The sequence below is a fragment of the Barbus barbus genome, assembly GCF_936440315.1.
Source record: "Barbus barbus genome assembly, chromosome: 4".
Classification (NCBI taxonomy): Eukaryota; Metazoa; Chordata; class Actinopteri; order Cypriniformes; family Cyprinidae; genus Barbus; species Barbus barbus.
In genome coordinates, this window is record NC_136732.1 from 32,089,590 (window position 1) to 32,107,227 (window position 17,638).

The 17,638-nt window shown below is 41.6% G+C and overlaps 1 protein-coding gene across 1 annotated transcript; it reads right to left on the reverse strand.

The window, feature by feature from the left end:
• Nucleotides 1-322: 322 nt before the first annotated feature.
• On the reverse strand, nucleotides 323-12,384 carry LOC306867545 (sterile alpha motif domain-containing protein 9-like; the record flags this gene model as incomplete). Its single annotated transcript, XM_079413272.1, has 6 exons — nucleotides 12,341-12,384; nucleotides 12,067-12,123; nucleotides 11,700-11,789; nucleotides 11,517-11,571; nucleotides 8,949-11,244; nucleotides 323-2,585 (listed from the first exon to the last, which is right to left on the reverse strand). The coding sequence occupies exons 4-6, from the start codon at nucleotides 11,518-11,520 to the stop codon at nucleotides 323-325; spliced, it is 4,563 nt and encodes a 1,520-aa protein (XP_079269398.1). The 5' UTR covers nucleotides 11,521-11,571; nucleotides 11,700-11,789; nucleotides 12,067-12,123; nucleotides 12,341-12,384.
• Between the last annotated feature and the right edge of the window lie 5,254 nt (nucleotides 12,385-17,638).

Below are 17,638 nucleotides of genomic sequence, written 5' to 3' on the forward strand. Positions count from 1 at the left end.
CAAAGTAAAGCAAAAAAGAAAGAAAGAAATTCATGCCTTGAAAAAAATATGATTTAACATGCCAATAAAATAACGTTACAATCCATTTGCTGTATACACGACCACATTCAATAATATTCTCTCAAAACAGTTTTATGAGACACTAATGTAAATAAAAACACCATTAAGATACAAATTCAAAACAAGTTCAGATGCACATTATTCAATACACATTACTCGTATCATGCAGCTTGCTTATAATGATCCTTTTTTAATCATTTGATTGATATGTATTGAATATATTTATATATACGCATCTTTTGGGCAACTCTCATTTGCAGTTTCACTCTGCCACCTTGATGTCAAAAGCTACCACTCCATGAAAAGAAAATCCTAGGTAGAAAGTCACATTCTCATTTGAATTTGGCAAGGAGGCAGAAAAAAGTGGAATGACTCTGATGTTGCTTTGATCAGATACCCAAACAAACAGATTTCCATTTTCTGTGTATCCAGTAACCCGTTTAAGCACTTGTACAACGTATGGGTTTGTCCACACTTCACCACCTTGCCATTTGAGGCGTCTCTCACTGAGGGTTCCCTTGCAGAATTCTTCAATTGTGGTCTTGTGCACTATTTTATTGAGACCCCTTGCTTTTCCAAGGAAGAAGTGGGTGAAAATCCTGCCTTTTCTCGAGGAAGCAGATTTAATCTCAGAGTATCTGTGAAGTGCTTTTATTGCATTCGTGACAACGTCACTTCTTGTATTGGAGGGCTCTTTGCCCATAGAGCCCTCTGGCCAAAATAAGAGTGAAAGGAGCAGGTATGCAGTATCTGGTAAGACTGTTCTCTTCACACTGCAAAACCGTCTGCTGAGATTTTGAAGTTCTTCAATGGAAAGAAGCTTTCCAGAGCCAGGCAAAGCACAGGAGAGCGCTATCTGAGAGAAGATGAAGTTTATGAGCTCTGTCTGGTCGAGATCCTTTTTCAGGTCAGCTGGAAATAGGTTAATTATTTTCTCAAGCTTTGCTCCAACTCTTTGTTTATTCTTATCAGAGAGCAGGTAAAGAATTGTCGTAAAATTGCCACCTCCGAGTTGGAAAATTTTCATTTGTCTCATAAATGGAGAGACTGTGTTTGCATCAGAAGCCTCATCCTTTTGAATGTCGTGAAAGAATAACTTGGCATACACAGCACTTTTCCTGAGGAGCCATTTTCTTGTATTATTGACTGTTTCAGGCTCTCCTTCATCCAACTCCTCCTCTTCCTCAGAACTGAAATTCTGAAAGCGAGCAAGATCGTCAGAAATGCATTCCAGGGCAATTCTGATGCTGTTTTCCATTCCTTTTAAAAGGCCATGAAACTTCTGCCAAGGTTTCTTGACTTCCTCTGGTATGTAGTCAGTGAGCAGGTATTTCATCAACTCCCTATTTCCCTCTTTGGTAGAAAAAATGTCTACATTTGAGAGGAGCTCAAGCAATCGGCATCCAATAACTTCTCCAAAATAAGAATTATTTAAGCAGACCATCTGTGACTGGGGGCATTTTTCAGAATCTCTAAAAGCAGTCATTCCTTTAAGGGCAGTATCAATGATATCAGTGATGTCCTCTGGTTGAATATCAGCATTTTTCTTGCATATGGCATCATGTTTGCTGTAGAACCACTTTTTGTATACTTGTCCCAGTGTGTCAAGTATGTATATGTGCTGTGGAAGATGAGACTTGGCTCTTTTAGCCCAAAACTCGGCTCCCTCAAAATTTTTGTTTTCATTAAGCAGCCGTGCAAGCTGTTGAGCAACAAATGCATCCTCATCAAAACGGGTGTAAGCTAGATTTAAAAGGTCAATGGCTTTCTCCACATCTTCTGTCTCCCTAACATGCTCTATTAAAGGAGAAAACCAGCTGTCATTTGGATCTCCCTTGCTTTTTTTCGTGCGTTTGATGAACAGATCTCTGACAAACTTTCGGAACTCATTGCTTCCAAATCTGTGGTCAAACAGCACTTTGTCCTGAAGGAGACTCATTGCCATTTCACTTTGGCTCTCATAACTGGAGAGCTGCTTCAGGATCTCCTTAGCTATCAAATGATGAATTATCCTCACAGAGGAGATGTGTGTCTCACTAGACTTTAGCTGTATAAAAAAATACCTAGCCTGCTCACTTAAAGAATTTTCAAATGTTTGATGTCGAACTTCATCAATCCATGTTGATGTTGATGGTTTGGCCCTTTTATCAAATTTGTCCAAGTGGAGTTGTAAACCTAGGAATGCCTCGCAGTGGGACACAGATAGGTATGAATTCTCAATGTGGCTGTTCAGTAGTGCCACAAATTTGATCAACTGTGTCTGAAGAGATGATCGATCAATTTCCTTCAATAGGTTTTCAACAAAGCCTGTGATGTAAGATTGTTCAAACTCTTCAATCATGAGCACAAAAGTGAGTATAAACTCTGGTTCAAACTTCAGCTTGAGACTCTCTCCTTTCTTTGAGAAGAGCTTCTTTTCTGATGGCGACAGCTTGTGTGTAACTCCAACTGTGCGTAACGGCAATGCTTTGCACATCCTTTCTGGATCAAGAGACCTTTTACAGCAGAGAATGATGAAACACAGTGTTAGGATGTACCGTCGGTGAAGGTGTAAAATCAATGATGATGGAGAAGAATTTTCAATCCAGGGTGTTTATTTTGGTGCAAAAGTGATTCCCAAGCAAAAATATATACAGCAACAAAAAATAAGGCAAAAGAAATATATATATATAAATCCACAAGAGTTTCACATGTATTCTGGCTATGCCAATATTCAGGCCCAAAAATACAAGGAGTGATCCCACACCCCAAACACTCTCCTTAAAAATGGCTACCAGGAGCCCTTTTATAGAGTTAGGCTCCTCCCACTTCTGGAACATACCATGTATAAATAAATGATAATTTTAAAGCAAGATAAAACTATACAAATATATTAAACAAATGGTATTAACATACAACCTATGCATCACATTATTAATTACAAAATTATGTCTCCACATTACAAAGAAAAATGTCTGAGAAATTATAATTTCCCTGTTTTCCCCCTGTGATGTCACTAATAATGGAAGTGCCCTTCCAATTGGGCAATTAGAAGCTTTAAAATGGCAGCCGTCGCTGCACATGGGTTTGCCAGTAGAGAGGTGACCCACAATGTGAGTATAACAGTATTTTATGTGTACATGTTAGTTTGTTACAGGGGAAATAAACTGTTAACATTTGTAAAAGAGTTTGGTGTGGTTTCTTTGAAGGTTACATCATATAACAAAACAAAACATTTAGCATTGAGACAAAACAAACAACCAACAAAAGAAAAGAAAATTATATAAAAAAACATGGAACTAAGCAGAGAGCCTATCACACCACCTAAACAGAAAAATAACCACACATCTAGTATACGATGTTAATTTGCCGGCATGTAGATTGTGTGTGTATATTGGTGTTAACTGTTTATGGGGGTACAAGTACTTCAACAGTCCTTTCAAAATAAAAGTCCTTTTAGTCTTAGGTCACAGGCTCTCTGTGACATTTCCCCCTCCCTCTCCTGACACCTCTTGAGGTGCCCTTGAGAGAAAATCAGCGGTACAATTCTGTGCTCCTTTCCTGTACAGCACCTCAAAATCAAAGGGCTGAATGGCTAGAAACCACCTAGTTATTCGGGCATTAGTGTCCCTCATTTTTCCCAACCAGGTTAGTGCCCGATGGTCAGTCTCTAGCCGAAACTTGCGTCCCAGCAAATAGTATCGCAGAGAGTCAAATGCCCATTTAATGGCAAGGCACTCCTTCTCCACCGTTGAGTACTTTGTCTCTCGGGGAAGGAGCTTCCTACTGATATAGGCAATGGGTTTTAGATGTTCTTGTTCACCCTGCAACAGCACAGCTCCTAGGCCATGCTCTGAAGCATCAGTCTGCACAGTAAACAGTTGCTCAAAGTCAGGACTCTGAAGCAGTGGTTCCTTACATAACGAGTCCTTCAAATCCTGGAAGGCCTTTGCACAGTCCATAGTCCAATTCACCTTGTTTGGGTGGCACTTTTTGGTGAGATTAGTCAGGGCAACTGCCCGGGCTGAAAAGTTTGGTACAAACCTTCGGTACCAGCCAATCAGTCCCAAAAAGGACCGTACCTGCTTTTTGGTCACAGGCCTCTCAGCATTCTTAATGGCTTCAATTTTACCAACTTGTGGTCGGACCACCCCATGTCCCAGTACATACCCCAGATATTGGGTCTCCGCCTTGGCCAAGCCACACTTGTCTGGGCGGATGGTCAATCCAGCAGACTTTATCCTCTTTAGCACCTCTTGGAGATGCCCTAGATGTTCCTCCCAGCTCTGGCTAAAGATGATAATATCGTCCAAGTAGGCTGCAGCAAACATTTCCGTGCCTTGGAGAATCTTGTCCATCATTCTCTGAAATGTTGCTGGAGCACCATGAAGCCCAAATGGAAGAACCTGGAACTGGAAGTGTCCAAATGGGGTCTTAAATGCTGTAAGCTCCTTGCATTCTGGCTTCAATGGAACTTGCCAGTACCCCTTGCAGAGATCTAGAGTACTGAGGTATTTTGCTCTTCCAAGTCTTTCAACCAGCTCATCTACCCTTGGCATGGGGTAAGGGTCAAACTTACTGACACTATTCAGTTTACGGAAGTCCAGGCAGAACCGGAGAGTGCCATCCTTCTTAGGTACCAGTACAATAGGGCTGCTCCATTCACTGGTGGATGGTTCTATTACCCCCAGACTCTGCATGGTCTTTAGCTCCTCTTTCATCACTGGCAGCAGTCTTTCAGGTACACGATAGACAGGTTGTCGGATGGGTTTGGGGTCGTTCAGAATGATGGAGTGACTGAGCAGGTCTGTTCTACCGGGTGACTCCATGAAAAGTTGGTCAGGTAAGCATCCCATCAGCTGCTGTTTCTGTTTCTCAGTCAAGTGACTGAGATTTAGTTCGCTCTTGCCTGGATGTCCAGGGATGTATTGCTCTTCTACCTCCTCCTCCTCTGCTACTGCCCTCACAAACATAGCGCTGTCCATCACTGGGGCTGCTGTGCTTTCGGCCATATCTGATGATGGTATACGGGAATGCCATTTCTTTAGCATGTTGATGTGGAATACCTGCAGAGGCTGGCTTCTGGAAGGAATTTCGATTTCGTAGGTCACTGGACCCACTTTCTGCTTTACTTCATAGGGACCTTGCCACTTCGCCAACAACTTGTTTTCCACTGTTGGCAACAGCAAAAGGACCTTATCACCAGGATTGAAACTGCGTGTTCGGGCTGCTTTGTCATACCACTCTTTCTGCTGGGCTTGGGACTGGAGCAAGTTCTTTTGAGCTTGAGCTGTGGTCTTTTGGAGTTGCTCTCTCATCTTGAGGACATAAGTCAGAATGTTTTGCTTGCTTGGCTTATGTGTGTCTTCCCAGCTCTCTTTCAGCACATCCAAGGGTCCTCTAACAGGATGGGCATAAAGGAGCTCAAAAGGGGAAAATCCTGTTGAGGCCTGGGGTACTTCCCGATAGGCAAAAAGGAGGAAAGGCAGCCACTTGTCCCAGTCTTTGCCCGTTTCAGAGACAAACTTTTTGAGCATGGCTTTTAGGGTCTGATTAAAACGTTCAACCAGCCCATCAGTCTGAGGGTGATACGGGGTGGTTCGCACTCTCTTAATTCCTAGCAGTTGATATACCTGGTGTAGGGTATGGCTCATGAAGTTGGGTCCTTGGTCTGTGAGAACCTCCCGTGGTATGCCCACTTGTGAAAAGAATCTCAAAAGGGTTGTGGATATCTGTTTGGCAGTGACTTCTCTAAGGGGATAAGCCTCAGGGTACCTTGTAGCATAGTCACAAATTACTAAAATGAATCTGTTCCCTGCCTGACTTCTTTCCAGTGGGCCAACTATATCCACTCCTATTCTTTTAAACGGAGAGTCAACAACAGGTAATGGAATAAGTGGGGCATAAGCAGGGGTACGACCAACAGCGAGCTGACACTCAGGGCATGTCTTACAGAACTCCTTCACGTCGCTGTACATTCTGGGCCAATAGAACCTCTTTGCAATCCGCATCAAAGTTTTCATAAATCCCAAGTGACCTGCCCAGGGAATGGAGTGACCTAGATTTAATACTTCCCTTCTCTGTGTCTGGGGTACAACCAACTGCATCCCGTCTTCCTTACTTTCTCTGTACAAGAGTCCATTATTCAGTACAAACCTCTCATCCAAACAAGCATTCACTTCTTTATTTTGTACCTGCTTAAAACAGTCAGCTAAGGTGGAATCTTCATTCTGAAGCTTAGCTAGGTTATTTGGAATGACAATATCTGCATCACTCAAGTCAGGTTCCTCTGGTTCCTCAGCTTGCTCTGCGGTCTCTATCAAACTTTCCACACACTCTCTACGTAGCTGCAGCCTATCCTCTGCTGTAGGTTTTGGCTCTGTGACAATAACCTCAGAAAAAAAAGGCATAGATTGCAGTGTTTTCTCAGTTTCTTGGAAGGGTGTGTTTTGTTCTTGCTTCCTAGCCTGAGCCCTTGTTACTATTCCACACCATGCCGTCTCCTGTACCAAATCAACCAACACTGGTAAATCTGTGCCTAGCAAAATGGGGTATGGCAGACTCTGAGCTACTCCAACCTTCATGAGATATGGCTGATTATGCACCTCAATGTAGACTTCAGCTTTTGGCAAATTAGTACTGTCCCCATGAACACAACAAACAGTCACAGTCTCCTCCTCACTCCAGCTATCTCTGGGTACATATTTGGCCTCTACCAGTGTGTGGGCACAACCGGTGTCAACCAAAGCTGGAAGTGGTTTCCCATTCAACAAAACGGTGACAACTGGCTCTAAGTCATGTTTAGGGGTTGCATACTGTACTAGACGGGGAACATAACAGAGACTAGCTGTCTTAGGCTTTTTCAAGGGGCAATGCGGTCTAGTATGCCCTGGCTCACCACAATTAAAACACACAACTTCATTTTTGACTATGGTTTTAGGTAGGGGAACAGATGTTGTGGGTTCAATGTATGTAGATCTCAGAATCTTAGCTTGGCTTTTAGAGCTTGACCACACCCCCATACCCTCAGACTTACCCTTGGTGGCCTGCAGGACGCCAGCATAGTGGAAGTTTCCTGGACCCCTCCTTGCAGCAATATAGGCCTCCACCAGGTTAGCAGCCTGTCCAGCAGTGGTTGGATTCCGTTCCTTGACCCACGTCCTCACCTCTGGATGCAACACCCGCAGAAACTGTTCAAGCACAATAGCCTCCATTATGTTGTCTTTACTGCTTTTGTTGAACTGGACCCACTTGCAAAACAGATCTTTAATACGGGTGTAGAGTTCTTGGGGTGCCTCATGCATAGGGGTAGTTAAAGAACGGAATCTTAACCGATAGGTCTCAGTACTGATCTCGTACTTTTTCAGTATGGCTTCCTTCAGCTGGTCATAATCCTGTGTCTGGGAAGAGTTCATGGCCACAAAAGCACTCCTGGCCTTGCCTGTAAGCAGGGGTATTAGGCGTATGGCCCAGTCTCCTCTCGGCCATTGGTAAACTTCCGCCAGCCTCTCAAAAGTGGTCAAAAAGTGTTCTATGTCATCTGTGTCCTCAAGCCTGGCCAATCTTGGCTCCTGGCTTTTAACCCTGGCAGCTGTTCCATCACCGTCGCTGCCTGAAATTCGGGAACGCTCCATATCGAGCTGCATTTGGGTGACTTGATGACTGAGAACTTTGTAGTGTTGCTCTCGTCTTGTGATTTCTCGTTCCTGCCGTTCATCTCGCTCTTGCTGATACCGCATGAAGGACTCAAACATCCGTGAAAGAGCCGTCACTGCAGCCTCCCCTCCAGCAGATGGAACCTCAGCAGGTTGCTCACTTGCCTCTGGGTCACCTCCTATGGCACCCTGGTCCACATCCTGAACTGTGCCTTCCACAGGCTGACTCCTTAGTTTGGGAGGCATGTTAGAGAAGGCAATCTCCCCCACACGTCACTTGACCGGTACTGATCCCACTTCTGACACCACTTGTTAGGATGTACCGTCGGTGAAGGTGTAAAATCAATGATGATGGAGAAGAATTTTCAATCCAGGGTGTTTATTTTGGTGCAAAAGTGATTCCCAAGCAAAAATATATACAGCAACAAAAAATAAGGCAAAAGAAATATATATATATAAATCCACAAGAGTTTCACATGTATTCTGGCTATGCCAATATTCAGGCCCAAAAATACAAGGAGTGATCCCACACCCCAAACACTCTCCTTAAAAATGGCTACCAGGAGCCCTTTTATAGAGTTAGGCTCCTCCCACTTCTGGAACATACCATGTATAAATAAATGATAATTTTAAAGCAAGATAAAACTATACAAATATATTAAACAAATGGTATTAACATACAACCTATGCATCACATTATTAATTACAAAATTATGTCTCCACATTACAAAGAAAAATGTCTGAGAAATTATAATTTCCCTGTTTTCCCCCTGTGATGTCACTAATAATGGAAGTGCCCTTCCAATTGGGCAATTAGAAGCTTTAAAATGGCAGCCGTCGCTGCACATGGGTTTGCCAGTAGAGAGGTGACCCACAATGTGAGTATAACAGTATTTTATGTGTACATGTTAGTTTGTTACAGGGGAAATAAACTGTTAACATTTGTAAAAGAGTTTGGTGTGGTTTCTTTGAAGGTTACATCATATAACAAAACAAAACATTTAGCATTGAGACAAAACAAACAACCAACAAAAGAAAAGAAAATTATATAAAAAAACATGGAACTAAGCAGAGAGCCTATCACACCACCTAAACAGAAAAATAACCACACATCTAGTATACGATGTTAATTTGCCGGCATGTAGATTGTGTGTGTATATTGGTGTTAACTGTTTATGGGGGTACAAGTACTTCAACAGTCCTTTCAAAATAAAAGTCCTTTTAGTCTTAGGTCACAGGCTCTCTGTGACACACAGTTTTGATGAACTTATTTTCATTGTTGTGACTGCATTGCTTAATTCTCGTCTGAGGTCATCCTGATAGTCTGCATTGCAATCCTCTAGCAGCAGAAGCACAGGTAAACAGGCATTCTTGTCAACTTCCTCATAATTCCAAAGCTGTACGGCATGTTCACAGACAGTCGTGGCCAGGTACGACTGCTTAACAACAGCACATCGCATTTTTTTCCTCCAGTTCCAGAGGATCTGTCGAGCCACTGTGCTTCCTCCACTACCAGGTTCATGATATATGTTGATGTTTTCAATGGACCGTTTTAATGAGTCTGTCCGCTCAAGGTCTTCCAACATTTTGTTAATTTCTGCATATGCATCACGTTTAATGACTGCCCCACATTGATTATTGTCAGCCAGCCACAAATTCACCCAATCAATTTTTCCTCCTTGATAGAAGTATTGTTCAGTTTTCTGTATTTGCTCTTGCTCCATGACATTCACATTTGTCTCGTCACACTGGTCAACACAGACTACATCTAAGGAGTTCATATGCTCCACATCCACAGACTTTATAAAGCATATGCCATTGTTTGACACAGGTAGACACCCATCCTGATGACTGGTGAGCTGATGGACTTGAATTGTAGCATCTACATGACTCATTGGCATACCAACAACACTGATTTGTTCAAGCACATCCATTGAGCAGGACACTTGGGCAAGGCTTGACCATTTCTTATAATTCTCCCTAGACTCAGAGATGATGACTATGTCCTCATGGCCGCTCATTTCTGCATAGAATTCATGGAAGGTATCAACAAGAGGTTGTTCAATGTCAGATGCGAGAATGAAAAGCATCACAAATGATCCTTTGGGAAGAATTTCATTGCAGATAACAGATACAGCTCTTTTCAACAGTTTCTTCTTGTTTTTGATCCAGGTTTTTTCATCACAAGGACTTTCTCCTCCCATGTAATCACTCCGACCATTGCAGAAAATCCAGCTTGTTCTGTCAAAGAGCTGTAACTTCTTGATAAAGTCAACAGTGTTCTCCCTATGATCATAATCATGCAGGAAGTGAAGGTTAACTGCATGGTGCTCTTGGTAATTGTGACAAAGTCCAGATGATTTGGAGTCAGGGTCATAATCAAAAACACAAAAGATATTCATTTGGGTGAGGAACTTGATGTTTTGCAGGTTTTCTTGATCAAATCTATTTGACACAAGAATGTAACGCAATGTATTGTCCATGTATTTCTTCCCACGTGTCAGAAGGACTAAGAGTTTTCTTTCCATGTCCTCTTTAAAATGAGCCTGACTTTGATTCTGGTTGTTTTCTTCCCTTTCTCTCATTTGGTCAAGGTCTTTGAGAGCTTGAATGAAACCGACAAGTTCATCCTCAGTAACACGTGGTGTATTTGGTCCGACTCTTTGATAATAAGCTTTTTGCTCATATTCAACTTTATTGGTTTTCTCGTTGAACTTTGGTATACGGGCACCATACAGTTTTCCCCTCACAATGTTCACCATGGGAACTACATCCACTTCCACAATCCAGTTTTGGGTCTGACTGTCTTTGTCAATTACTGGGATGAACTTTGGGGTCTTGATACACTTTCTGGCATCAGAGTGCTGTGTTTGAAAACAGTTTTCAATGTAGTCTAAAGCATCTTGAAAGTCCTCTTTATCTTCAATGGGAATTCCAATTATTTCTCCATGTTTGTATGATGTTTTTGTCTTGTCCATGACCCCAAAGTGGATTGTGCCATTTGCACGCATATTCATGCACGCACATGCAAATCGAATGACTTCACTGGCAAATTTGATTTTTAGCTTTCTTGGTTCTAATTTACAAGCAATTTCCAGTGATTTATACTCATGGCATGGAGTGATTAGATTGTCTATTCCTGTCTCTGGTGGGAGTATGGCATGTTTTAAGTAACTAAATTGTTCATCACTATCATTAAATTTCCGATACCTGCTTTGTGGCAAAGACATAGCTGTTTCAGTTATGTCACTTGTTGAAAAGGGTTGTTCAGGACTTGTGACATCACTGGAAGACACAACTTCATGTTTTGTTTCTTCTCTGTTTTCTCCTTTCTTTTTAATGGTTTTTGACTTGTCCGGCAGTAACAATTTATCTCTTTGACTCAGCAAGAGCTGAATTTGGCCACCTCTCAGACCAAGTTTTTTTAAGTATGCTTCACTAATATTTAGAAGAACAGGTCCTGTTACCTCTTCTTCCTTAAGTTTCTGTATGTGCTCTGGTTTAATCCCAATCTCCTGTAACCACGAGCTGACTTGCTCTTCATTCCAGTCTGAACAAGGTATGGAATCAAAAAAGCAAAGTAAATTAATGCTGCAGTTGAGACAAATAATTATTCTCTATTTAGGCACAAATTCTCTGTTTAAAAAGTATATTCCTAATTAAGTTTATAATCACCATAAATTATTTAGGTGCCTAGGAAACTCAACAGGCAAATGTATATGTATTGTGTTACAAAGTCTATTTAAAAGAACAATATTACATCATGCACTGAAATGAAACTACATGGTTCTAAATCCACTTTTTCTAATTATAAATACTCACCCATTCTCTGAGGAGTATTCAATAAGTCTGTTTCAATGTTTTTGTGCCATCAGTGCTATAAGAAAGAAAAATAATGTACAATATTTTAGCCATATCTATTTGAATGGTTGTATACTGCCAGGGTGCAAGTTAATTTAGTAGTATAGTAAGCTGTCACAAATGAAAAGGTCAAATGAAACAAACCTGATATCCTTCCTGCTTTGAATAGTCAAGGTTGAAAGAGGTTTCTACAGGATGTAACTCAGTCATTCTTGCTTTCTGTGTAGCCTGAGGCTGTGGAAATAAAATGTTCGTAGTTGTGTACATGGTGTACATCAGTTGTGTACATGGAATATCTATACCACCATATGACTTGATTTAGATAGATCTCACTTCTTAGGGGTGTATACCAGGCAAATATAAGCATAACTTGTTGCATAGCAGGGTCAGACTAACTTTACCTAACATTTGACTTTTTTTCATAATACTCCATTTTCAACTTATGACAATAACATTTAGATCTGCATTAAATGTCTCTATACATATCAATAGACATGCAAAATAAACTTACAAGAGTTGATGCGGTGCTCCTTCCGCATGCCTAACTCATAACGGGAAGCCATAAAAGCTATATGAATTGAATATTGAATTTAGTGAGCTGAATACACAAAATCTTTGTAATGTAGCCTTTTTAACTTGCAACCAATCATTTGCCAACGCAATAGAAATGTTACGCACATGAGGTCAATTCAAAACTTAATTCACACAGTGGTAGCCTGCCTTGCAATCTACCCTCTGTCTGGTTCACAAATTACTTAAGGAAAGGGCAAAAACAACATACTTACATTCAACTTAGGCTAAAGGCTTAAATGACCAAAAGCAAACACTCATGGATACACGCGATGTAGCACTGCGGTCAAGCCAGCCGCGCGTTTTTTGGTTTGCGCGTCTAATCCCCAGCCAACATTGATATGTGGGCCCCATGTAGGTTATACCCGGGCAGCATGGGTTCCATGTGGGCATGGGCTGAAAATGGGCAATTTATGTGGGTCCCATATGTTTTTCACAATGTGGGACCCATATAGGTTTGGACATATGGGACCTTCATGGGATCTATGTGGGCATGGGCTGAAAATGGGCAATTTATGTGGGTCCCATATGTTTTTCACAATGTGGGACCCATATAGGTTTGGACATATGGGACCTTCATGGGATCTATGTGGGCATGGGCTGAAAATGGGCAATTTATGTGGGTCCCATATGTTTTTCACAATGTGGGACCCATATAGATTTGAACATATGGGACCATCGTGGGATCTATGTGGGCAAAATGATTTCACACTTAAAAACTTCTTTACACCTCTAAACGTTTGGTTAATGGTCACTTTTTAAACAAGAAATATAACTGTTTAATATTTTATGGATCTGATGAAAATAGCTCATTTTTTCAAATGAAAATGTGTGAATTATCAATATTACAATGTACCCTGTGCATAATCAAAATGCACTTTTCTTTTACTGCGCACATTTTAGCAGGGACAATTACAAACACAAACTCTAGAAAATTTTTTATTATTTGTTTTTACAAATTCCAAACTCTGGACTTATATCGGTCTCAAACAGGACCTACACTCTCAAATGATCTTCTGACAACACCTTCCGCTTGACAAAGTAGTCCTGTTACATTCAGTTTTTAGTTTGGATTTTTTTTTTCACATAGTATCATATCATAATATATGTCATTGATCTTTACTGAAAATAAGCGTACATTTAAATTTATAACTGTAAAGATTTTAAATATTAGAAAAAAATTCCCGCTCTGGCGCAAGGATACAGTCTCTTCTAAGCACAGTGGAGCGACAACATCACGGCCGGAGTTTCTTTTATCAGTTCACAGAGGACCAATCGGAGCGAAAATAAGCAGGTAAAATGCATATTTTCAAGAAATGATTTTATTATCCACGTTTGCAAGTATTGGAAACATTGTTTTGACAGTATAAATTACCTTTAAAGTAATGTAGCCTTTAAAATAATGATGTTGTATTTTTGTTATTTCTGGCCGCGTAACTTACTCGCTAAAATGTCTGCATAAGCTTAAAACATGTCTTTTTCGTTGACGGTAAGGTGTAGTTTTGTTTTTTGCCTGATGTTAATGAAGTAGGAATCTCAATTGTTGTTTATTTTATGCTTTACTGATGCATTTTGTGGCCGTCTAGCCGCCATTTTTTAATCTGAGGGAAAACGGAATTTCCACACAATTTATTATAATAACCGTGTTTGAATGGCAAAATACTGAGTTTTTAAAGTATCTGACATAACTTGCTCCTAAAAGCGGACAAATGCTGCCAGGGGTAGACAATAAGGGAAATTTGTCACTGGCCCTCCGGGCCAGTGTCTTTTGAAGTTCACTGGCCCAGGTCAACGCGTCAGGTATTGATCCCAATAATCACGAAAAAGAACAGTTTGCTTGAACAACATGAATAACATTTATTTTTTTTAAGGTAGGTTTAGTGCAAAGTGCAGCAAAACTGTGCAAAAACATGAAACAAGTGCAAATAAACCTATTGCATAGGATTCATTCTCCGTAGTCACACAGCAATTCATTATATTATGTTCATACCATAGGTTTCATACACGTTAACTTTTCTCTAACTTACTTGTCTGCATATGTGGGCATTGATCTGCAGAGCTCACAGTAAACCTCTTTTTTTTTTCTTGATCGTAGCCCAGCTAGGGGTGGGCGATATGGGAAAAATATCATATCACGATTTTTTTTTAGAAATATCACGATTCACGATTTTATCACGATTCTTTGTCATGTTGGTTTTACAAGTTGTCTGAGCATTACAGCCAAACTAGAAAGACAAAGCCTTTCAAGGTAACAAAAAAGACATGGCAGATATTTAGGCCAAAGTGGGCGAAGATAAAAATCTGTGTCATCATTCTATCTTTCTTATTAAAAAATAAGAACAAAGATACACATTACAAATACACATAATATACAAATAAAACAAACAGTGCTTTATTTTCAGGTACAATAGGTGTATTTAGCAGAGCATTCAATGAAATTGAATGAACAAATATAAAAATAAAACACTAGATAGACTGATTCCTAAAGCAACTGTTAAAGTTTTTCAGTCAAGAATGAGTGATTTTTCTCTTTGTGTTTTGTTGTTTTGTTAACGTTAAATGAATAGTTCCCCCAAAAATAAATATTCTGTCATCTGTCTGTCAATTCTGTCATAATGTTTTATTTTTATACCATCATTTACTCAAAAGTTGTTTTAAACCTGAATGAGTTTCTTTCTTCTGCTGAACATAAATGCTATTTTGAAGAAGGTGGAAAACCAAACAGTTGCTGGTCCTCAGTGACTTCCATAGGATTGTTCTTTCCTGCTATCAAAGTCAATGTGGACCAGCAACTGTTTGGTTACCCTTATTCTTCAAAATATCTTCTTTTGGGTTCAGCACAAGAAATTAATAGAGGTTTGGGACAACATGTGAGTAAATAATGACAGAAATTAAATTTTAGGGTGAACTATCCCTTTAATGACAGTCGACAGCATGTTTAGTGTCCTGTCCCTTTAAGAGCTGCACGCATCTAATATACAGACACGCATCCGTTTCTCTCTTAACTATTTACTTTCATTTTAGAGATAACCAACTGAGTCTGTATGTAAACCTTGTGTGTTTTGACAGTATTAGCGCAAAAGATAAGTTAGTTGAGTAATCAGGCGCTGTTAGACAGGCGTTTTAGCGCGCGTGCTTCAGGTGTATGCGCTCAGAACAAGCGAATTAAACATTTAACCAGCAAGGCTTGTGTGCAAATAATGTACTTTTGCGATCGCGAATAAGTGCAGTGTCCTGTCAGAGTAACTCTACTGCTGTATGTCGTGTTGTACAGTATATAGAGACGGAAGCGTCAGAACTGTATTTGACATAATGTGCGCTGTAGCACGATACTACCATATTTCTTCAAAAGCAGATTGTGGAGACATTTTTATCGTCCACAATCAAAAATCATCATATCGCACACCCCTAAGCCCAGCCAATTCCAGCTGTCTCGCCACTGGGGCTGAAACTTTCTCTGCCTTTTCTTTTCATATTCCCTTTCGCTTTCCCTCAATTCCTCTGGTGATTTTCTCTTCCTTGCCTTCTCTTTTTTACCCGGCGTTTGGCCGGGTGATGGGGGTTTCAGAAACATGTAGCCTAGCTTAATAGTAGCTATAGGTAGGTGCTGAGTAGCAGTGTGCAGTTTGCGCGCGTAACCGCGGGAGCGAGCAAGGAGGTGCAGACGGAGCATAAGGCTGTCGGGATCACGTAACGTGTTAGCGGTGGTTACCGAGACGATTTAACAGAAATTAAAACACAGAACCACAGGTAATTAATGTGAAATTAGACTTTTTTTTAATCGAGGCATTATTTTTTACATGTATATGAAAATACAGCAAAATAAACTATATCAAAAGATGACAATCTCTAACAGACGCTTTAAACTGTAATACACACACATAAAAATCTTTTTAAGTATTTTAAAAGTAACGTATACGTTTTCGTGTATGTACTGCAGTTAGAAGTTTGATAGTGCTCTTAAGCAATTTATAAAGGATTATAAATGAATTTATACATTGATGTCAGCCACATTTATACATGATTTTATACATCGATTGCTACAGGACCTGCCGCTCAGAGAGTCACCGCTGCAGGACCTGCCGCTACAGGACCTGCCGCTCAGAGAGTCACCGCTACAGGACCTGCCGCTCAGAGAGTCACCGCTACAGGACCTGCCGCTACAGGACCTGCCGCTCAGAGAGTCACCGCTGCAGGACCTGCCGCTCAGAGAGTCACCGCTGCAGGACCTGCCGCTACAGGACCTGCCGCTCAGAGAGTCACCGCTGCAGGACCTGCCGCTCAGAGAGTCACCGCTGCAGGACCTGCCGCTACAGGACCTGCCGCTCAGAGAGTCACCGCTGCAGGACCTGCCGCTCAGAGAGTCACCGCTGCAGGACCTGCCGCTACAGGACCTGCCGCTCAGAGAGTCACCGCTGCAGGACCTGCCGCTACAGGACCTGCCGCTCAGAGAGTCACCGCTGCAGGACCTGCCGCTACAGGACCTGCCGCTCAGAGAGTCACCGCTGCAGGACCTGCCGCTCAGAGAGTCACCGCTGCAGGACCTGCCGCTACAGGACCTGCCGCTCAGAGAGTCACCGCTACAGGACCTGCCGCTCAGAGAGTCACCGCTACAGGACCTGCCGCTACAGGACCTGCCGCTCAGAGAGTCACCGCTGCAGGACCTGCCGCTCAGAGAGTCACCGCTGCAGGACCTGCCGCTACAGGACCTGCCGCTCAGAGAGTCACCGCTGCAGGACCTGCCGCTCAGAGAGTCACCGCTACAGGACCTGCCGCTAGAGGACCTGCCGCTCAGAGAGTCACCGCTACAGGACCTGCCGCTCAGAGAGTCACCGCTGCAGGACCTGCCGCTACAGGACCTGCCGCTCAGAGAGTCACCGCTGCAGGACCTGCCGCTACAGGACCTGCCGCTCAGAGAGTCACCGCTGCAGGACCTGCCGCTACAGGACCTGCCGCTCAGAGAGTCACCGCTGCAGGACCTGCCGCTCAGAGAGTCACCGCTGCAGGACCTGCCGCTCAGAGAGTCACCGCTACAGGACGCGATTTCAGCAACTCTCAACACAGTAAAAAAAATAAGCGTTTCCTAGCAACGGCTAAACACTGAGACAATTAAATACACTTACGAGCTGATTTGAACTTCCGCTGATAGACTGCATCTCTTAAAGACTATTTCATTACACTGCCTTCTGCTGGCGCTTGAACCCACTTTCCTATTAATCACAAAAAATGGCCAAGCAAGTGCAGACACTGATAAGATACACGATACAGTATGAGACCAAACGCAATTTTTATTTTATTTATTTATTTTTTTATGAAATTAAGACATTTCTGTCTCTCCATTGAAAGTCTATTCAAGACTTTTCAGACCACTTGAATTAAAAAATGAAATAATTTCTTATGGGTTTGGAGTATCACTAGTTTTCTTTTCTTGACTGATGTTTTTCTTTTTATTAATATTTTTTTAATTGTTAAATAAGTTTGGTTATGTGAAATCAACTGTTGGGATAGTATCA